General features: G+C 43.8%; 1 protein-coding gene across 1 annotated transcript; it reads left to right on the top strand.

Moving 5' to 3' along the window:
* Positions 1-1,105: 1,105 nt before the first annotated feature.
* On the top strand, positions 1,106-14,983 carry Trim58 (tripartite motif containing 58). Its single transcript, XM_038325409.1, has 6 exons — positions 1,106-1,525; positions 3,373-3,468; positions 6,485-6,715; positions 7,502-7,524; positions 7,621-7,721; positions 14,394-14,983. Exons 1-6 carry the CDS (start codon positions 1,106-1,108, stop codon positions 14,981-14,983), a joined length of 1,461 nt encoding a protein of 486 aa, XP_038181337.1.
* The last annotated feature ends 7,823 nt before the right edge of the window (positions 14,984-22,806 follow it).

Below are 22,806 nucleotides of genomic sequence, written 5' to 3'. Positions count from 1 at the left end.
CATTTTTTATTTAGACAAAAAGAAGGAAATGTGATTTTAAGATGTGTTACATTTGTTTATGCTGTGGAACATTTGTTTAATGATGCAAAGATGGGTTGCGTTCTTTTACGTTGCATTTGTTTAACTCCGTGAAGCTGTGTTACTTTGCCTGTCTAAAACACCTGATTGGTCTAATAAAGAACTGAACAGCCAATAGCAAGGCAGGAGAAAGGATAGGAGGGGTTGACAGGCGGAGAGAATAAATAGGAGGAGAAAAAGAGAGATTAACCAAGGAGTAAGAAAAGAAGGGCCAGGCATCAAGCCACACAGCCATCCGCCAAGTAAAAGTGAAGGTCAGATTACAGAAGTAAGAAAAGGAAAAGCCCCAGAGGCAAAAGTTAGATGGGAATAATTTAAGTTAAGAAAAGCTGGTGAGAAATAAGCCAAGCTAAGATGGGGCATTTATAAGTAAGAATTAAGCCTCCATGTGTGTATTTATGTGTCCCCCCCCCTCCCAAAGAGCAAAAGAATAAATAAAACAACCAACAGCAGGGCAACTTAGTTGGCCTTGGTGTACTTCTATCATCAACTATTTGGGAAACTGAGCTAGGAAGACAGAGCATTCAAAGTCAGGCTGGGTGGCAGAGTGAGTTCAAAACCAGCCTAGACTACAGTGTGAATTCAAGACCAGCCTAGGCAAATTTGATAGAGCCCTGTCTCAAAATAAAAGGTAAAATGAGTACTGGGGACGTTCCTCAGCGGCAGAACTTGCCTGGCTTGTGTGAGGCCCTGGGTTCCATCCACACCACAAAACAGTGCTATTTCAATCACCTCTAATGTGAGTCAGGATGGTGTAAATGCTGCATTACATTAAAGAACTCAAATAACACTAGTGGAAGAGGAATAGTAAAAAATAGGAAAATAAAAAATAGAAAAAATAAGAAAAGGTTTCTTAGGAGGTGACAGTTACTAAACTTGTTGCTGTCACCACGAGTGGTTCTTTTTGGCTGCTGGATCTGGCCCAGCCCAGGAGATAACACCCCAAAGCTTGCACCCCTCCTTGTGGGTTTTCTTCCTTCTGTGCAGACCGCTAGGGCAACAGGAGCTCCTGCCACCGGCCAGGGCCATGGCCACTGCACCCGGGGAGCGGCTGCGGGAGGAGGCTCGGTGCTCCGTGTGCCTGGACTTTCTGCAGGAGCCCATAAGTGTGGATTGTGGCCACAGCTTCTGCCTGCGGTGCATCTCCGAGTTTTGCGAGAAGTCGGACAGCGCTCAGGGCGGCGTCTATGCCTGTCCCCAGTGCAGGGGTCCCTTCAGGCCCGCCAGCTTCAGGCCCAATCGGCAGCTGGCCAGTCTGGTGGACAGCGTGCGACAACTGGGATTGGGTACAGGACACCCAGGGACGCGCCAGTGCGCGAGGCACGGCGAGGACCTGAGCCGCTTCTGCGAGGAGGACCACACGTTGCTGTGCTGGGTCTGTGACACTAGCCCTGAGCACCAGAGCCACCGCACCGAGCCGCTGCAGGAGGCTGCCAGCCGCTACCAGGTGAGACGATGCTCAGGTTCCCCTGTGGAAAGTGGGAAGACCCTGGGGCAGGCTCCTCTGGGAATGTGAAGGGCCATATTCATACAGATCCAAAAGGTGTCACCGAGTCTCCTAAGTAGCTCCCAAGCTCCTTTCTTCCCTGGCTTCTCCATCCTTCCTAGCTCACACTTCCTGGAGCCGCGGTGGCTTTTGCCCCTGGGAAACCCGGAGGCTGGGCAACTGTTAAGCACAGCCTCTGATAACAACGGGCCTCCTGCTGCCGGTGGCTCGCTCCTGCTGAGAGCACAGTTGCTGCTTTCTGTAAAGAGGGGGCTCCCTAAGGCTTCCAGCCTCTGTGTGTATTAATTATCTCGGCAACAGCAGAAGCCTGCTCGCTCATCTTCCGCCAAATTTGCTGGACACGTTTTAAGTACATTTAAGTTTTCAACTTCCTGAACAACCCTACCAGGGAAGCCAGTGTGGTTTTCCTGCCGTTGGCAAGCTTAACCACGCTGTTGGAAGGAGCAGTGACGTTCTTAAAATGTTGGCTGGTTTATTTTCTCTAAAATTAAAATTAATTAATTAAAACTAAATTAAAATTAATTGGAGTATTTTCCTCAACTCATTGGAAATATCTCTTTTGATTTTATTGCTTGCTTCCTCTTGATTTTGAAAAAAAATTCAGGCATGAGGTATTATTTTTTAATCAGATTTAAAACTTATGATCCTACCTGTTTAAGTTCTGAAAATGTTGCACAGAACTTGGCTAGTGAGACATTTCTGATACTGTTTTCTATAACGAGTCTGTAGTTTCTTTTTCAGTTAAATGCCAAATAAACACCATCTAGACCTCTCAGCCAACCAGTTACAGCTGTCTAAGGCTAAGTGCACAGCTCTTATCCTAACCAAACACAGATCCAGCAGAATCCGCCCTGTCACTGTTGTCCCCAGGCCTGCCATGCTGTTTGTCACCTCCTTGGCCTGGCTCATGGTTTCTTGGGGCTGACAGAGCAAAATGTCCCAACAGCAAAGCAAATCCCACCGTAGTCTTGTCAGGAACCCCCACAAGTTCCAAGGCTTTTAAAAGCACGTTTTACAGAGCGCTATGGTGGCCTCCTTTCAGGTGTAAGCTTTGTGTGTGTGTGTGTGTGTGTGTGTGTAGAATTTATTGGGTAGCTTTCACAGTGAGGTTCATTTATCTTCCTTCCCAAAGCATATTTGTGTGTGCCCTCTGTAACCAGGTATACACACGTGCCTCCTGCAGGGTCCTATTGCCCAAAGGAGATGTAGCCTTTGGTGCATCCTCTCCACTCCTTGGTAGGGGCACTTGCTGGCAACTTCATAATCTGAATTTGATCCCTAAACCCACATGATCGAGGGATAGCTGGCTCCTGCAGATTGTCTCTGACCTCCACATGTGTCTCTGGCACTCTTGTGGGCACACACACACACACCACACACACACACACACACACACACACACACACACACACTGAAAAGTGTAAAAAAGAATAAAAAGCTCTTAAGTAATAAGAAATGCCATCACACTTAAATCTGCCAACAATAGATGGCAATTCCTCTGTGGCGTCATAGTTTTTATGAATTCACTGTAAACATTTGTTTTTCACATTTGGCATTATCTGTATTCCGTCGCTACTATATCCTTTCACCTCGCGTTGTGACATTTTGTATTACTGTTGGAAGGAGTGACATGATGAGACACTTTTAGGACCATGTCTGCTGAATTTGGTGAGTACTGAGTTAGGTCAGTTAGGGACTCCCGAGCTGCTCTTTGTCCTGTACATCTGAGCGAACTGGAGGCCTGAGAGAGCGCACCTGCAATGGTCTTGTGTTGTCTTCCCAAACAGAGGATGCTCCGAGCGGCTTTGGAACTTGTGAGGAAGGACATGGAGGAGGCCCTGATGCAGGAGACCAACGTGGGGAAGAAGACTGTCATTTGGAAGGTGAGGACACAGCTGTGGCTTCAGGGAGCTTTCAGGCTGAGGATGTGAGACATTATTTTGTCACCTTTAACTCTCTCACACTCGTGCTCCAATTCCTGAATCTCTATCTCCCCCAGAAAGCATCACAGTGTCCTCCTAGGTCAACCCACCCCTTTTACAACCTGTTGATATGACCTGACTTATAAGTAAGTAGCTTTGCTCTCTGAATCTTACTGGCAAACTCACTGCTAAAAGCCCATCACCTCAGCCCATGACTCCTAGACAGATCTGTGAGATGAATGAAAACCAGTGCTACACAACACATTAACAAGAGTACGGAAAACAGCAACCATCCTATACACAGAAGGACAGTCAGCCGTCTGCAGTCACGCAACCACACATTCCTCTTCTGTACTTCATCCAGCCCCTTTTCTTTCTTTCTTTCTTTCTTTCTTTCTTTCTTTCTTTCTTTCTTTCTTTCTTTCTTTCTTTTTTCTTTTTTTTTTTTTTTTGGTTTTTTTTTTTTCGAGACAGGGTTTCTCTGTGGCTTTGGAGCCTGTCCTGGAACTAGCTCTTGTAGACCAGGCTGGTCTCGAACTCACAGAGATCCGCCTGCCTCTGCCTCCCGAGTGCTGGGATTAAAGGCGTGCGCCACCACCGCCCGGCCCCTTTTCTTTCTTAAACATCTCATTTGCATCCCCGTGGATGCAGTGTTTCTGAACCTGGGTTTTTGCCAGATGTGCCACAAATTGTAGCATGCTGCCGCCACCTAGTGGGCAGAGTCAGGAATGCTGCTGAACACCGTAGCAACGGTGTCGAATCCTTTGGACACTGAGACCTAACACTGTGTTGGGCTGCTTTTACAGCTGTCCCCCAGCACACACGCAGACGGCCCGTGGCTGTGGGCTGGACACACCTGCTACCGTGTATAAGATTCTCCCCACACCGGTGTCACAGAGATGCTAGGTCAGACTCTCAGTGGTGTCAGAATATGAAACTTAGAAATCATAGGCTTATCATGTATACATTGTGTTGTGTGATGTCCAAGTTTATATTCTTATTTTTCTCCTTCTACAAATAACTGTCTCTATTATTATTTTTTATTTTTCTAGATATTTCCTTCTTGTTTTTGTTGTCCTTTATAGACAAATTATTTCCCCTATAAGAACTTTTTTTTTCTACATTTTTCTTCTGGGATAAGTCTTATTCCATTCCAATCACACTGTCCAATATGGGTGAAGTTCAACATTGATTCTCAAATTAATAATATCCAGGCTTATGAACCAAGTCACTTTCTCTTGATCTTAGCCCGTCCATGGACCTAGGAAGTCAGAGTCCCATATCAAAGACCCTAGTCTTCATATCTAGATCCCCTAATGGCTACGCTAACATAGATGTGATGCCAAGATTTCCTGTTAAGACAAATGCTACTGCATGGTTTACAGTCAGCCATGTGTCCACAGGAGACACCGGCAAACAAAGTTTGATAAATAAATAAATACAGGGTCCTTCTTCCTGTCTCGGTAAGTTTCACAGGCAGAAGGATGGAATGGAGGAGGATGGGTTGCAGAAGTGTCTCCTCACCATCGCCTCTCAGGTGCTGCTGGTTTGACCCACAGCTCTGCTCTCCGTCCGCCTCAGCAGGAGCATTGCCTCCCACATCGGGGTGTGTGGTGTATATTTAACAGGAGCCTTACCTTTCAGAAATCAGGGCTTGAAATTCTGATTTATTTGACTTTAGAATGTAGCCATCACATTATAAATGTAGTGGTTTAGAAAATGTGGAAAGAGAGATGAACACTGGAGGAAGGTGTTGTCTTAAGAGAGGGAGATGTTAACACAGCTGGTTCTAAAAGAAAAAATCCTGTCCTTCAGTGAAACCAAGAAATAAGAAACATTAGAAACAGAGCAGAGAATGCAGGAGGTAGATGCTCGGGGGATAATTTGCTTCTTACCCTTCATTTACAGCTGGTTTCCTAAATACTAATTTTGTAAGAATCAAACTGAGATACAATAACCCATAACAAAATCTATTCCTTGGATCTCATTAGGAGTCTAGACGTGAAAGGTGGAAACCAGGATAAAGATCTAAATCTGATGTGCAAGCCCCTGCCTGAGGAGCACTCAGCTTTTTCTTGGCTGTGCAGAAAATGTAAGCCACACCATTACCATATAGTAAAGGACATTTAGAGCCAGGGAGATGACTCAGGGGCTAACGTGCTTGTCATGCAACCACGAGGACCTGAATTTGAGTCCCCAGCACTCACATCAAAATTTTGGGTGGCAGTGCATGCTTGTAACCTTGGTGTTAGGGTTTGGGGAACAGAGACCGGCAGATTCCTGGGAGTTGCTGACCAGCTTAGCCTAAACAAGGATCGCAGGGCTTGGGTAGAAACCTGTCATAGAAACGAGGGGGAGGGAGAGAACAATAGAGGGAGATACCTAGAGTAAATCTCTGGGCTCTACATATGTACTCACAGATAAATACACCTCTATATACACATACACGCATGAACACACAAGCACACGTGCACATGTGCATATGTGCATGCACGCACATATGCACATGAGCACTGAAAAGAACATCTGTTCTTAATATCAAGCTTTTCACAGTTACAAATCCAGGTTTCTTTAATCTCTCCATTGCTGTTTCTAGTAGATACAGTAGCTGGTAGAATCAACAGTAACTAGTGTTGTGTGGGGGCTGGACACTGTTCACAGATGGGCGGATGGCACTGACCTCCCACCCCCACACTTCTCTCCTATTTTACATATGATACTGAAGCTTGTATCCAGAAATCCTTGCCTTCAAATCTCTGTCTAATTAAGGTCCTGAGTCCAGTAACCTTTCTCAATCTGCTGCTGGGCCAGGCCCCCATCCGCCATACAAATGGCTTATGCATGCTGTTAGAACACAGCCAACAGTCAGTTCGAGAGCCTCCCTAGCTCTACTGCCCCACACTTGAAAGCAGGAGCCCCCACCCCCCAGTGGCACCTCTCAACATCCTCCATGATCCAGGTTGGTATGTCTCCACAGGAGAAAGTGGAGATGCAGAGACAGCGCTTCAGGCTGGAGTTTGAGAAACACCGGGGGTTTCTGGCCCAGGAGGAGCAGCTGCAACTGAGGCGGCTGGAAGAGGAAGAGCGGGCGATCCTGCAGAGACTACGCGACAGTAGGAATAGGCTGATCCAACAGAACAAGGCCCTGAAGGAACTGGCAGAAGAGCTGGAGGAGAGGAGTCAGAGGCCAGCCCTGGGGCTGCTGGAGGTGAGGCTAGCTTCTGGGGTGTAGGCAGATACCGGCACCTAGGTATGCTTGCTCCTAAAAGAATGTAGAGCTGATGCAGAAGACATGAGAATCTGAAGGGATTCACAGAGAGCCAGGTAGCTCACACTAACAAAAAGCTTAAATGACACACGTTAAACAATTTAGTGTTTACAAAAAGTTTTATCTTGACTGTCTTTAGATTTCAGGTAATTCACACACACACACACACACACACACACACACACACACACATTACTTTTAAAAGATAAAGTGTTACCAGATATTAATGGCTTCTTTTCAATGCAGATCAAGTGATCAGCTTTGGTATGATGGATCAAAGAATCAGACATTTAGTATTCACTTACAAAGGCATTAAGGGTAACATTTGTGTGTGCATTTACCTCAAATAAATCCTTCCGATATTTTGATATCTTTCCCTCAATTCTGTCTTCAATAAGTACAGAGTATAACTTGTAACTCTACCAAAAGAATCAATTGGCAGAATTATTGGCTCAGAAAATAGCTAACGTGATGGATTTTGGGGAAATGGATGTAAACCGTGTGCAGCATGAGTCTGTTCTGATTGTGACTGATTTTGCCACCGAGACTCTTGGTTATTTAAAGCCCTTTCTTTCTGTAAAGAGCAGGGATTCACTGTTCCCTGAAGCTTCATTTTAGGTGTTAGCAACTCTTAAATATTTCTGCTGAACTCTTTACTGTGCACCCAGGCTGACTTCAGGAAGAGGTCAGAGGCCTGACTCATCCCTGTGTGTCTTTCATTTCCAGGGAGTGAGAGGAGTCTTGACCAGGTATGGTTTATTTCTGAATCAGTGTGGGGTGGCTGGTGCAGGGGAGGCAGGCCCCTGGTGACCACACTGACTCCTGTGGGCTCTGCACACTTCCAGAAGCAAAGCTGTCACACGGCTGGAACCAGAGGCGGTGCCCTTGGAGCTGAAGACAGTGTGTCACATCCCTGGGATGAGGGAGATGCTGAAGAAATTCCAAGGTAAGCATCCAGGGCCTCAGGTCCACCCCGCTCCCTTTTACAAAAAGAGTAAGAGACAGGAAGAGGTCAAAGGAAGTTAGTCTGGGCCAGAACTGGGGAATGAAAAACTCCCAATCTCTCTCCATGTCGCCTGTAAAAATCTCACAATGTGTAGGAAAGATAAACCAAGACTAGGATGTGTGCGTGTGCAGACTCAGCTGTTAGCTACGCCCTTTCCTCTCAGCTCCCAAGGCTGCCTATTCTTACCAGAAGCATGCCGCATTAGTAGACAGAACCTTGATGCCTGGGCCAGCCTCTCAATGCAGCCGACTCTGTGGATGTCACTCAGTGGTAACAATCAGAGCCCCAGATCCTAGAGGCAAGACTTATTTGAGAGTATGCTGTCGTGAGTGGACCGTGAGACCCAGAGCTTAACCTCTGCCCTGGTGCTTGTCATCAGGGAGAAGGACTAATGAAGCAAAGATCATCTTTTTCCCATTCTCTCAATGACCCTAGCACCTTTTGTCACCAAAATGTGTTAGATTCTTCCCTCCAACAATGCCCCAGTGGGTTCCCCAACTAGGAATCTAACCCAGTTCCCTTTCTGACAAGATCAGCCAAGAGATGGAATCAGGCAGGCAGTACACCCCTCAAGACTGACATTTACCCTACCCCATCAATAGCAAGTAGGTTGTGGCCTCCATTTTTAAGAGTTTTATTGGGAGAGGGGTTGTATTTGTTTTTGTTTTGTTTTGATTTTTTTTAAGTAAGCATGCAAAGTAATGGGTTTCTTTCTTTTTAAAGTGATTTCTTTATTTTTATTTTTCCATATGAGTTGTTTTGCCTGTACCATGTGTGTACAGTGTCCTTAGAGACAAGACAAGGACATCAGATCTCTGGAGTTATAGATGGTTATGTGACACAATGTAGTTGCTGGGAACAAAACCCCAGATTCTCTACAAGAGGCCCCTGTGCTCTTAACCACTGGGGATCCTTCTATCCCCAGCACTGGGTTCTTTATGACCTTGTTATATATGAGCGTCATTGGACATTGCTCATGCTGAACCTCTAGGGCCCCCTTCCCTCCTGTCTGTCTCTGACTCACTCAAATGCCTTCATGTCCTAATCTGAGCAGATGATAGATATTTCCCATTACCAATTTCAGAGTCCCTGTGTCTTCGATTAAGGCCTTTGATTTACTTTGAGTTGATTTCTGTGTCAGCTCAATGATAAAGGTCTAGCTTCATTCTTTGGCATGTGGGCATCCAGTTTCCCAGCAACATTTGCTGAAGAGACTCTTTTTATTTTTCCGATGCATGATTCTGGCATTTTTGTTGAGATTCATTTGGTTGTAGCTATGTGAGTTTACACCTGGGTTCTCTCTTCTATTTCCCTGCTTTACATGTGTTGTGGCCACACGTTGGGGTGACATCTGTCAGGGTCCCACCTCAATGGGGTTTGCAGGTTTCAGGGTAGAGGCATGTGGATTAGAAAAATTAGGTAGGAGGTATAGAGATACCAAAGAAATACAGACTTAGGGTAGAGCTGGGAGCGAATCTGGTGAATACTGAATATTCCTGTGTTTATTTTCCATATGTTTATATACCCCAATCCAAAAAGGGGTGAAGAAGGCAAAAGACTGCTTTAACATGACACAAAGGATAAACAGAACAATTATTTGTTCAGTACTTGGAATATCAAGCAACTACATCCTTTAGTTAAATATTCTGTTTAGGCAGAACATGAAATGACCACACCTTAGACCAAGTATCCTGTAGGCAACTACTCCCTGAGTCAAATCTTCTGTCTTAAAAATGAAGGTGTAGGAATAGACTTGGATTCTCTGACCTTTGGTTAAGGTGAAGCAAATTCACCTCTATGGGTCATCTTAACATCCAAAATACCAAGTAACCACACCCTAGGTCAAGATATCTTGTTTGTAGCCACTCCTTAAGTCTGATTTCTTGTCAACAGTCGGATTAAGCTCTCTGACCTGCAGTCGAGGTAGAGCAGACCCACATACATGAGTGATTTTGTATCAACACTATGTTGATTTTGTCACTATGGCTCTGTGGTATAATTTGAGGTCAGGCATTAGGATATTTTCAGCATTGTTCTTTTTGCTCAGCATTGCTTGGGTTCTGTGTTCTGTGTGCTTCCATATGAATTTTAGAATGCTTTTCCTCTTTCTAAGATTTCCACTGGAATTTCGATTGGGGATCATTGTAATCTGCAGACTGTTTTAGTAACATAACCATTTTCATAATAGTAATTCTGCCAATCTGTGAGCAGAGAGGTCTTCCCATCTTCTGATAGTGCCTTTCAATTTCCTCCCTTATTGCTTTAAAGTTTTGTTTGTAGAAGTTCTTCCCCTCCTTGGATAGGTTCATTCCTGGAGTTTTGGGAGGGATTTTATTATTATTTTTTTGTCTTATTTCAGCTTTGTAGAGGCTGTCGTGGATGGTATTTTTCTTTCTTTATCACCAAGATCATTGTTTGTAGGAATAAAATATACTGATATTTGATGTGGGTTTTGTATCCTACTGCTTTGCTGAAAGTATTTATTATGTCTAAAGTTTTCTGCAAAAGTTCTGAGGGTCTTATATATATATGATTTAATCACTTGTAAGTAGGACTAATTTAATTTCTTTCTTCAAATTTGTTCTCTTATTTCTTTACCATGCTTTTATTGCTCTGGCTAAGACTTCAAGCACTACACAGTGAGGACTGTGTGTATTCTTGCCTCCCTCCCTGACTTTTAGTTTATCTTCTCTAACTGTAGTAGGGAGGCCACTTGTTTGTTTCCCAGCTGCCCAGACTCCCAAAATAACCAAACAGAAACTGTATTAATTAAATTACTGCTTGGCCCATTAGCTTTAGCTTCTTTTTGGCTAACTCTTACATATTAATTTAACCCATCACCATTAATCTGTGTATGACCATGTGGCAGTGGCTTACCAGCAAAGTTTCAGCATGTCTGTCTCTGGCAGCAGTTCCATGGCTTCTCCCTGACTCTGCCTTTTTCTTCCCAGCATTCAGTTTAGTTTTCCTCACCTAGCTCTACTCTTTTGCCAAGACAAAAGAGGCCAAGATCACAGGTCAAGACAGTTTTTTTTTATTAACCAATGGTATTCACAGCATACAGAGGGGAATCCCACACCACCTCCACTTTTCTGTCTAAATAAAAAGGAAGATTTTAACATTAACACAGAAAAAAATACATTTAACAAAACAGGTATCAAGCAAGAATTGCAGTTACAATATTTATGTCTACTTTATTTTTTATCATAACTAAGGAAAACTATATTATAGCTACATATTCTTCGACTCCATCAAAGACTCCAGAAGGATATAATATTACCTAAGTAAACAGGAAGTACATTGTAAACAACTTCCAAAACTCTAGAATTGACAGAGACATCTCACTGCCTGGATGGTCATCCAAAATTCTGCAACATTGTGGGTACACATCTTCAGCCTACTGGCCTATAGTATCCAGCAGACTTTTCCATGAAGCAGGAAATTTCAAAGACAGTTCCACCTTTATTTGCAGTTTATCAGTCACTTTCTTCTGTGTCCTACAGAATGTCTGGCAGACTCTTTCATGAAGCAGAAACTTTGAAGGACAGTCTCACCTTTAGGCAAGTTCAGCAGTCATTTCTTTGTGGGTCTTGCATGTCCAGTTCACACAGCATACCATCAAGCAGTCCAGGCAAGAGTAGTTTCTTGCCCAAATGGCTAACAAACTCCATAAGGAGCCTCTTTGATGCCCATCTTCCTCTTGAAGTAATTGATGCTGCCAGGAGCAGATGTGTCCCACTATCATGTCCTAAGTTCTTAAAACATTTGAAATGACATATTCTGAAGGTCTCTGAAAGATTTGAAGAATACCTATCTAACTGAAATATATTTCTATATATCTAGGAAACCTAACTAACATGACTACAAGCTTGACTATTATAGATGATTACCTATTTACCTATATTTCTTAATTATACATTTTAAATGAGCTGTACAAACATAATAATCAAGATCAGAAATACACATGTTACAAAATTAACCTTAAATTTGTATCAATAAACCAAGATCCATACAAATGCAAATTATTCATCTCTATAGCATATCCCCCCTTTAAATGTAAAGAAACATTTATAAACAATATTTGGGAACACCCCCAAAAACTACTTTGCCCAACAAAAAGCAGGAAGTCGTTTTGGGGGATGTTTACAGCGACCTTTTGGAGGTCTTGGTTCATCAAACCACATTAGTCTGGAAGGATTCCATAGGTTCTCATCCTCTTGGAATCAAAAGAAGAACTTCTTTTCCAAAGCAACATATCCTTAGACTCAAATTCAGAAGTCATGATACCTTTATGTTGGTTTAACTTGCAGTCCATACAATGAAATGTCATTCATTAAGTAGCTCTTTAACAGTCAAAAAAATTCAAAGAAAACACAATAGTATACATACTCCAGACTCTCTGTGTATATTTCATCTTTACAAATATTATGTTTTTACTCTATTACTTTTTAATATTTATTTTATTATCCTTACTCCTTTATGACTATCTGTATTCTTTTATATTACATTTACTGTCTCTTTACTCTTTTTCTTCTCTATCCCAAGTCTATGTACATTTTTTTAAACACATTGTGTCTCATGTAGAGGTCTTTTACATCTGAATCTGTCCTTTTCTGACCAGAAGTGCTTCTTAAAATGCTAAGCCCTTCTTATGAACTTAAGAGGCAGCATTGTTAGGTAAAATATGGCTCTGCCTGCTTGCTCTGCTCAGTCCCACATGGCAGAAGTCCATTCACTGCCTCCGAGACTATCAGGTAGGAGCCTTTCTCACCACCTCAACTCTGATAACCAGTTGATCCATGCTGCTACCAAGTAACTTACAGCACACTGCCCATGCACCCCATTTAAATGCTCAGCCTCCTTAAAGAGCCAGAGTTCATGCTGGCAGCACAGCCCAGGAAGCTGCCATTTCATAACCATGTGGCTTTTTTTTTTCTGCTACCGCTGAATCAAGAAAACCTCTCTTAAGGGAACTGTGGCATGCTACCACCTGAAAAAATGAAGCTAAAAATTTTTGTGTGTGTCTAGAGTTCCTTTCCAAGCTTTCTCAGGTTTTATGTGGGTTTTAGTTGACCATGTTGATGTACCAATTTGTTATAAGGAGGCTGATAGTTAGTTCCTGACTTTATTTTGTTCTGGCATCATGAAGGGATAGTTAGTATCATTGAAGGTCTTTCCTGTATCTGTTGAGATGACCATGTGAGTTCTGTTCTTAGGTCCATTTATGTGCTAGTGTGGTAGTTGGGATTACTGTTGCTGTGATCAAATTTCATGACCAAAGGCAAGTTGGGGAGGAAAGGGTTTATTCCGCTTGTGCTTCCACATCACAGTTCACCATCAAAGGAAATCAGGACAGAAGCTCAAGCAGGACAGAAACCTGGAAGCAGCTGCTGATGCAGAGGCCATGGAGGGCTGCTGATTACTGGCTTGTTCAGCCTGCTTTCTTATAGAACTCAGAACCACCAATGCACAGATGGTACCTTCCACCGTGGACTGGGCCCTTCCCCATCAACCACTAATTAAGAAAATGCCTTACTACTGATTTTTGGAGGCATTTTCTCAATTGAAGTTTCCTCCTTTTAGATAACTCTAGCTTGTGTCAAGTTGCCGTAAGACTAGCCAGCACAGCTGGGTTACTTGTACTTTTTACTGAACCAACATGACAATGGAATATGGCATTCTTAATGTTTTCTTAAATTTGATTTGAAAGTATTTGAGTGAAATTGTCTGCATCATTTTCATCAGGGAAGTTTATAGTTTTCCGCTGTGTGTCTCTTTGGGCTTGGTATTAGGGTGATCCTGGCTTAATGGAATGAGTTTGATAGCATACTTCCCCTTTTTGTTTATAGAACTGTTTGGGGAGAAGTGGTGTTAACTCATCTTTAAATGGCTGCAAGAACAGCATTGCAGTTGACTGGTCCTGTCCTGTACCTGTAATTGGTCAGTGGTCAGCAGAATTTCTTAGGACTCCTGTCCTCCGGGTCAATTAACCCAGTTAATTTGTGAGGCCTGCTGACAGAACACAGTGAAACACCACTTGCCATTAATTGTGAAAGAGTTACAGAGGGACAGGCAGGCAGAAAAGCTGAATAGGGAGCAAGAAGAAGAGGCTCAGCTTCTGCCCCATCCCTACCCCTCCCTACGCCAGACTCCTCCTTCCAGGAACATCTATGTGGTTAGTGGTCTGGAGGTCACACATTCTGTACTTTCCTGCTTATTTATTTCTCCTTTGCACATAAAGCAATGGATTTTACTGTGTCACTGGACAATGCAAGTCCCAATGTGTACAGCAGAATTCTGTGAGACCCAAATCATGGTTTTTGCCAGGGTCATCTTTTGAGGGTTCTTAGTGGTGCCTGAGTTTTCCCCAGCTGGAACTGAAGCTCAGTGATGCTATGCAAGGCCCTGGGATCCATCCTACACACAGTAGATGGGAGGGAGGGAGGGAGGGAGGGAGGGAGGGAGGGAGGGAGGGAGGGAGGGAGGGAGGGAGGGAGGGAAGAAGGGAAGGGGGGAAAGGAGGGAAGGGGGAAAAGAGGGAAGGGGAAAGGGGGAAGCATAAAGTTTTACTAGGCCTTTCTGCTCATTCTCATGCTTGGTAAAACTCCACAGTGGACGTGAAACTGGACCCCGCCACTGCCCACCCCAGCCTGCTCTTGACGGCCGACCTGCGCAGTGTGCAGGATGCGGAGGTCTGGAGGGATGTCCCAAGCAACCCTGAGCGCTTTGACACCTGGCCCTGCATCCTGGGTCTGCAGGGCTTCTCCTCTGGGAGGCACTACTGGGAAGTCATCGTAGGAGAAGGAGCAGAGTGGGGCCTAGGGGTTTGCCAAGACTCGGTGCCGAGAAAGGGGGAAACCACACCATCTCCAGAGAACGGCTTCTGGGCCATGTGGCTACTGAGGGGAAGTGAGTACATGGTCCTGTCTTCTCCCTCGGTGCCTACGGTACAAGATGAGCGACCTCGCCGCATCGGGATCTTTCTGGACTACGAAGCAGGCGAAATCTCCTTCTACAACATCACAAATGGGTCTTACATCTACACGTTCAGCCATCTCTTCTCCGGCATTCTCAGGCCCTACTTTTTTGTCTGTGACGCAACTCCTCTTATCTTGCCACCCATGACAGAAGCAGGACCTGGAAACTGGACCCCTAGGGGTCTCCTTGATCTAGCTGCTACTGTTAGAAGGGAGGACTGCTGAAACCACCCAGACGTGCTGTGCTTCACAGAGGTCCTGGGTGGATGACCATCATGGCTGTGCTCTGCTTCAACAAGCCACAGCCGTGGCAGCTCTGTGGCCCGTTCTGTGGAAATTCTCCTGTGGGGACTAGGGAGTGGATCCAGGGTGGTTCACACACTGAGGAGTGAATGTGGAGCGAATGGCGGAGCCGGCAGCAGGCTCATCAAACCCCGTTGCCAGACATCTCGTTCTTCCTTGGTACATGCTCACAGTAATAAGCTAGAACTAAATGTATTGTCCTTTCAGCCTCAACGTTCCATGTAATGGGATTTAGGAGTATCAGTTCTACTCGTTTCTCTTTGTTTTGTTTTTGAGACACAGTCTTGCTGTATAGCCTAGGCTGTCCCCAAGCTCTTGCCTCAGTGTCCTGGGAGCAGGTGTGTGCCACAACGCTTTGCTGAGAAATAAGATGACTTCATAATAACCCGATATTGTGCTAGTGAGACCCATATTCAGAATCTTTTTAAATTTTCCTTTCTTGATTTTATTCTCTCGCTTTCTTTTGTTTTATCTCATCCTACTTAGTCTTAAACTTCCTTCTAGATGAATATATTCAGAGTCATTCCTTTATATGTTTGTATTTCCTAGCGTTACAGACAATTACTTTCTATCTTTTCTGTTTAAAGTTTTTTTTAAATGTGTATATGTCTGTGCATATGTATGCTACATCAATGCAAGTGCAGGCCAAGGCCAGAAGAGGGCGCCAGATCCCTGCAGCTGGAATTACAGACATTTGTGAGCTGCCCAACATGGGTGCTGAGAACTGGGAATGGGACTCCAGTCCTCTGGAGCAGCAAGCAGTTTTAACCACTGAGCCATCTTTCCAGTCCCTGTCCCCTTTATTTTAGAACCAGTTGTCAATTATTTTGAAGTTCATTACTCTAAATCCGACAACACTGATTCCTAGATCTCCCCGTTTTGTCTTTGGATTCATTGTTTATTTTAAAATATTTTAATTTTCTCTTAAGATTTACTTATTTTATGTGTATGGGTGTTACTCCCACAAATGCTTGTGCACTGTTCCCTTGAGCCTTGAAGTCTCTGTTACACTACAAGGCTTACCATTGATGACTAGCCAGAATTTAACTCTTACTTAAATACTATGTAAGGATGGTGATGAAATGATAATAATATTCGTCTTATTTTCCAAGTATATTCTAACAAAACCCTTAAAGGTCATTGAAGGCTCCCTACCTATCGCTGCTCTCTGTATCTGTATCTGATAAATAAGTGTTAAACAAATGTTACAAAGTGTCATGTTCTGAAATGCCAGCCCTATAGGAATTATTGGTAAATGCAGTTACCTTTATCTTAATAGTCTACCAAAAATTTCATCTTCCTCTTTAATTTTACTTGAAAATGCAAGATGTTTTCCTTTTCCATGGATATTTTTATGGTCGACATTATTACTTCTAATCATGTTATTGACATGTCTTTTTAGAATTTTAAAAAATCATGTGCAGATAATTCTCTGCTCTATCTCTCATTTACAGACAGGAAATGACATGTCTTCACATGTCCCTGTGTGTAGTTCACAGACCACACAAGCCATCTTAGTGCACAATCTGAGTGGAAGAAAGGGACTTTAGCCCATCAATAGAGTCTGGGCCAATGGACCAATGATTGGCCTGATGTGACATCTCCCGGGGATCGCCAGCCACTCACAGGGTCATGGAAACCATCTTTCTGGGACTGAGGCAATTGATACATCTGAGTCCCAGGACCAACCTTTCTGCCATGGAGATCCTAAGTCATGTCTCTGGGGTGTCCCTAAGTTCTACCATCTCACAGTGCCCCTTAGCAAGATGTCAGTCACCAACCTAACATGAGTCATTGAAGACTTCATCCTCTGTGTTCTAAGATCTTGCCTCTCCTGCTTTGATCTGTCTCCTTGCCTTTCCAATCTTCGAAATAATCTCAACATCCTCTCTGGAATTCTACTCCATTGACTGTAAGACCCTCTAAATGGGTACCTGTTTCCTCACCTTCCCCACCCTTTCTCCCAAACAATACTTTTTATATTTAGCTCTTGGCTTGAACTCTATAGGCATTTAAAGCCCAGCCTGTCTAAAACTTAGCCCTAGACCTTACCATAGTACAATCCTCCTCTAATTAAAAACAGAAAAAAATGACCCATATCTTGTGCATGGCAATGTCTTTCCTTCAGCTTCTCAGACTGAGCGACCCCTTTACTGTGTTCTTGATCCCACTGTCCACCTCTAGTCCCTCAGAAGTGACAGTGTGGCTCTGCTTTCTAAAGGGCGAAGAGTCCAGCCAGTCTTCATCTTTAGCTGCTGCAATCTCAGCCTGCACGTTCACCCCAACCCTTCTCTCTATGGATTCCCAGCTGGCCCTTCCTTGCTCACGTTCATCGTCAACATCTCTCAGGCCCCAGACAGTGGTACCACTGCACTGACCTTCTCAATTGGGTTAGAGTCTGGTGAAAACTCCACCCTTCATGGTGAGATCTTGGGCCCTCAGAGAACTGGGCTCAATCTCTCCTCCAATTCTATCTTCCTCCCTCACCTCTCTTTTCATTCTTCTCTACCTACCTTGTCTCCGTGGTAGATCTATATCAAACCAAGTGCTTCCCACCACAAGGCTTCTCCACAGCTGTGATTTAGGCTTGCAGTTCTCCTTTCTCTGTATCTCTTCATCTCTTTCCTTCTCTCTGATAAGCCCACTCAAATGCTTCTCACTAAAGACCTCTTCTCTCCACATCCCAGAGCACACCTTCCCAGTTCCCCTCATGAGTTTGCTTACCCCACATAGTCTATATCAGTATGTATCAGCTCCCAGTACATCATAGTTAACTCTTATTTATGAAGTTTTATTTAATTACTAATTTATTTGTTCTTTTGTGGTGTGATGTAAGCATCATGAAGAGAACAGAATATTTATTAACAATATAATCCTAAGTATATCCCACAGTCTCAAACACTGGCTGGGTGTGTGGTTATAGCCAAATACATATTTGCTGAATGAGTAAATGATTAACCTGAAAGGAGAACTAAATGATGCAACCAGCAATGTTTTACAAAATGCAATATATAGATACTATTTGTAACCAGTTAGCCACTATCCAATAAAGGTTAATGCCCAGTGCTAAACATGTCAAGTCTATTAGAGATACAGGTGGAAAAAAAATCTAAGTAGAAAACCAACTTTGGAGAAATCCAGGATTCCAGTGATGAGATGATGCTGCCTTTTCAGGCACGGCTGTCCTGAGCCTGCTGGAGTTTGGGGTCCTTGCAATGCCACAAGGGCACTGTTAAGTTGCGCATTGCCTCGGGAAGCATAGGCCCCATCATCTCTGCCCTCTTGTGCATCCCTCTCAGGACAGACTGAACAATTTTCTAGTCTGAAATATTATCATTTCCCACTGTGTCTTGTTTCCTTCACATTGCTCTGACAATTAGGAAACTCTCTTCTCTATAAAGAATCATTACAAAGTCAACCCCGCATTAGATTCACTTGTCCTAAGCTATAAACTTGAGTTGTGTCTATGTAGGGTGAGACCTATATTTCCAGCAGACTAGATGAGTTCTTTACAGAACTAATTTCATGAGTATTGTTTCCTCCAGTCTCACTCTCCTGAATCAAGTCACTAGTTTGATACATGAATTGTCTAAATAGACCAGTTTTCTCAGCATATTGAAAATCTGGAATACTAAGGGAAAACAGTATGCAGCATTGGCCCTGCTCACTAGCCCAACTTGGAGTGGCAGCTCCTACTCCCAGAATCTCATTGGGGCAGAGAAAGTGGAGGCACTGGATAACTTGTTAAATGTGTCCTGTCTCCTTTGTGGCTGGTGTTTGTTTCTGGGGTCTTCTGTCCCTATATTCTACTGTACATGGAAGAGGAAAGAATGTAGGTAGCCAGCATGGGTGCAGATACTCACCCAGGGACATTGTGGACCCACAATGTCCACAGTTGTTGGCGGGAAATATTTTCTGCAGCTGTAATTACGTTCAGTCAAAAGTGCCTGCACAGCCATTTTGATGAATCGTTGACCAATGGCTCTAATTCCACCTGCTGGTCTCCAGAATTGCCTTGCTGATTTCAGGAGCTTGGCTCCTATTAATTTTTTTTATTTTTCCTATATGTTTTTATTATGTGACATCATTTTTCCCTCCACAGTAGCATTAGGAACAAGGACACAAGTCTGTGAAGGGCATTCAGTGGCCAACACTGCCTATATGACGTCCTAGACTCTATTGACAGTACCGCAGAGAAATAATAAATAGATGCATATTCACAGCCAAAGAAATCAGGGAGCTCAAGATATTAGTTCAGTTTCTAAAGTTAAAATACAAATGTATCTATGACAACATTTTTCCATATTCAATAGTAAAAATAAAGAAATAATACAAGAATACTTGCCAACTTCTTAACTGAATCTTTCTGCTGTCTTGAAAAACAGGCTCTTTTGGCATAAAATTATTGGTTATAGATATTAAAAAACAAACAAAAATCATTTGACTGTTTTTTTAATGTATCTTATGTTTTAAAAAGTGTGTGATCAGTCAGATAACGATGGTGCACACCTTTAATCTCGGCACTCAGGGAGCAGAGGCAGGAGGATCTCTATGAGTTTGAAGCCAGCCTGGAATACAGAGAGAGATCCAGGATAGGCAGAGAAACCCTGTATTGAAAAACAAAAGAAAGAAAGAAAGAAAGAAAGAAAGAAAGAAAGGAAGAAAGAAAGAAAGAGAAAAAGAAAAAAGAAAAAGAAAAAAGTGTGTGAGCCTGCTTTAAGTAAATTGGACTAGTTGTACCTCAACTGAATTTTTAAAGCCACATAGTAATTCTCGTGGACAAGGGAAAGAAGAAAATCAGCCCCTGTATATTCCTGTCTTTTGAACAACAGACTGTGCCCAAATTTTGCTTGCATGCTATATTAAATTATTTTTCTATCAAGGGACAAATTCTCATGGCCCTCATTTTCTGGTTGGACCTGTGGGGACTGGAACAGTGAGGTGGCACAAACTGAATTTGCTAATGACTCTGGTGGGTTCAGAAGATTGCCCAGAGCTCAGAGATGCTGAGGGAATGTCGTCCCTGCCTCCCTTGGGGATGCTGATGAACCCACAACCCCCACAGAAGACTCTCTCCATCTCCTCTGGAGAGCAGCATGTTTGCAGCTTCAGCATTCCCCTCTGCAAGCCTCAGGACCCGTCAGACAGACAATGATGCCAAATCAGCAATAGGCACGTGGATTTCCTCCACAGTGACTCATCCGCAACAGCTATGGGCCTCTAACTGGAGAAGACACTGCATATTCTGCCCCTGATCACCTCTGTGGGGCCACACCTTCTGCACTGGGGTGCCTGGAGCACCAGCAGCATCCAAGTACCATGGTGAGTAGGTTTTGAATTGGGGAGCTGATCTCAGAGATCTGCACTTCTCAGCTGAAGCACAGTTAGGTTTAGCTCAGTGGAAGAGTGCTCACCTAGCTTTGCCAGGTCCTGGGGCATGGGGAAAAGTGAGAACCGCAGGCTCACCCAGAGGACAACAGCAGCACAGGGCTACACATTGCATTGCTTAACTCTACGAGTGATAGACCATTTTTATAAATGGATTAGTTATAAAAGTACTGAGTGGACACAGAATACATGAGCTTTTTGCTGTCTTAGTATTGGAACTAGTTTACTGGGAAAAAGAAAACTGATTTTTGGCAGATAAAAATGAGATCTGAGATTTGAGTTTCTCTTTGGTCCCCCAACCCCCATAGAGCAATCAATGCATGTGGACTCCTCGCTGGGAACTTATGATGACCCAGGCCCCCAGGTCTGAGAGCAAAATCTAGTACCTGTCACACAGTTATTACAGTCTAAGTGGGGGGGAGGATCTTTAGTCTTCTAAATGATAAAAATAAATTCGTTTTAAAAGTTTAAATTAAGATTCAAATAAACTAATAAACTAAAATATTTTCTTTTTTTTTTTTTTTCGAGACAGGGTTTCTCTGTAGCTTTAGAGCCTGTCCTGGAACTAGCTCTTGTAGACCAGGCTGGTCTCGAAATCACAGAGATCCGCCTGCCTCTGCCTCCCGAGTGCTGGGATTAAAGGCGTGCGCCACCGCCGCCCGGCCTAAAATATTTTCTTATGAATACTGCCAGCCCTCTAGAATCTGGCAAAAGCACTCATTTTTTTTTCCTTCTATCAAGTGTAGTCATTTCTGAGATTGGCTGGTATACGTGAGGACAGCGGATCCCCACTGTCTGACCCATCGGCACCCATAGGCAACACTTGTGTGATACACGGTTCGCTTATGCTCCCAAACACACAGGCTGTAGAGATGTTTCACAGGGAAAGGGCCCCTCTGTGCAGGGGAACAGCTTCGCTGTCTTTAGTGTCCTGAAATACCAGCTCTTAGCGGCCATCCTCAGTTTCCTCTTGGCCTTTCTGCCTGTCACCTCACCCATGTGAGGAGAACTCAGGACTCCAACTTAGTGTCTGGTCCTACCTGTGGTGTTTCCCTCTGAGTCAGGAAGGGAAAGAGGATGTGCTTCTCCAAGACCAAGAAAACACGCCCTGCTGTGACGCTGAGCTAGTAATCCATGAGCACCTGCCTGCTGTGTCCAGATGTGAAAGATGGAAGTATATTCCTGCTCTGACTACCCCAGAATAGGAAACTCTGCCTGGTGCATGAAAAGCATTTACTTAGTTTAATGTCACTGGGACACATAGGATCCCTTTTGTAGATCATTAGCCTTATAAATAAAAGAATTTAAAAATGGACCCAGAAGAAAACTCAAGGACAATTTTACTTTCTTAGAGTTCAAGAAGCCAAGGGGCAGGAAAGCTGGAGAGCTTAGCAGCTGCTGGGAAGGGACAGAGAGAAGGAAAGAAGGAGGGATGAAGGCAGGCAGGAAGGGAGAGAGGGAAGGAGGGAAGGACAGAGGGAGGGAAGGAGGGGAGGAGGGATGGGAGGGATGCCAAGGAGAACAAGAAAGGAGGAAGAAGGAGAAGGGAGAGAGAGAGAGGGAGAGAGAGAGGAAGGAGGAGGAGGAGGAAGGAAGGAAGGAAGGAAGGAAGGAAGGAAGGAAGGAAGGAAAAGGGAAGGTGAGAGAAGAGAAGGAAGAAAGGAAGGAGGGAGGAAAGGAAGGAGGAAGGGAGAGAGAGGAAGGAAGGAAGGAAGGAAGGAAGGAAGGAAGGAAGGAAGGAAGGAAAGAAAGAAAGAAGGAAGGAAGGAGGAGAAAAGGAAAGGGGAGAAGGAAGAGAGGACAAACATGGCTTTTGAATTAGAGGTAAAGGAGGCAGAAGTCTCAGCAATGGAGTCTGATTAGTTGCATGAGTAGGGGCTGAGGGCATGTTGAAAGAGACTCCTGTCTCCTGTTCAGCTCTTACATTTGTTTGCTTTGTTTTAGGAAGAGAGATAAAACCCTCATATTAGAAAAATCTCATCTTAGAAAACAGTTCAGTAGAATCAAATTTGCAATAGCATTTTATGCAAGATCCAGGGATCCCGGTAATGGCTTCAAGCCTTGCAGAGGCAGGAACCCCTAGCGAGCATTAGAGTCTGCAGAATTTTTTAAAGAGGGTGAGTGAGGCAACATTGTAAGAGATGATGCCACGGGAGCCACAAGTGTAAACATCCCCTTTAGACACGAACATAAAAAGACACCAAACCTTCCCGGGGAAAGTCTTTCTGGACTGTTTCAGTCAAGAGAATGAATATTAGGAAGGATATACAAACGTGGGCTGTCCTAAAAATCGGACCCAAGCCATTCATGTGCTAGGATTTGTTTCTCAGTTTCCAACCCCCAACTTCTCCAGATTT

The sequence above is a fragment of the Arvicola amphibius genome, chromosome 4, assembly GCF_903992535.2.
Source record: "Arvicola amphibius chromosome 4, mArvAmp1.2, whole genome shotgun sequence".
Taxonomy (NCBI): Eukaryota; Metazoa; Chordata; class Mammalia; order Rodentia; family Cricetidae; genus Arvicola; species Arvicola amphibius.
The sequence above is the reverse complement of the archived record's forward strand: the minus strand, read 5'-3'. Positions and strand labels throughout refer to the sequence as shown.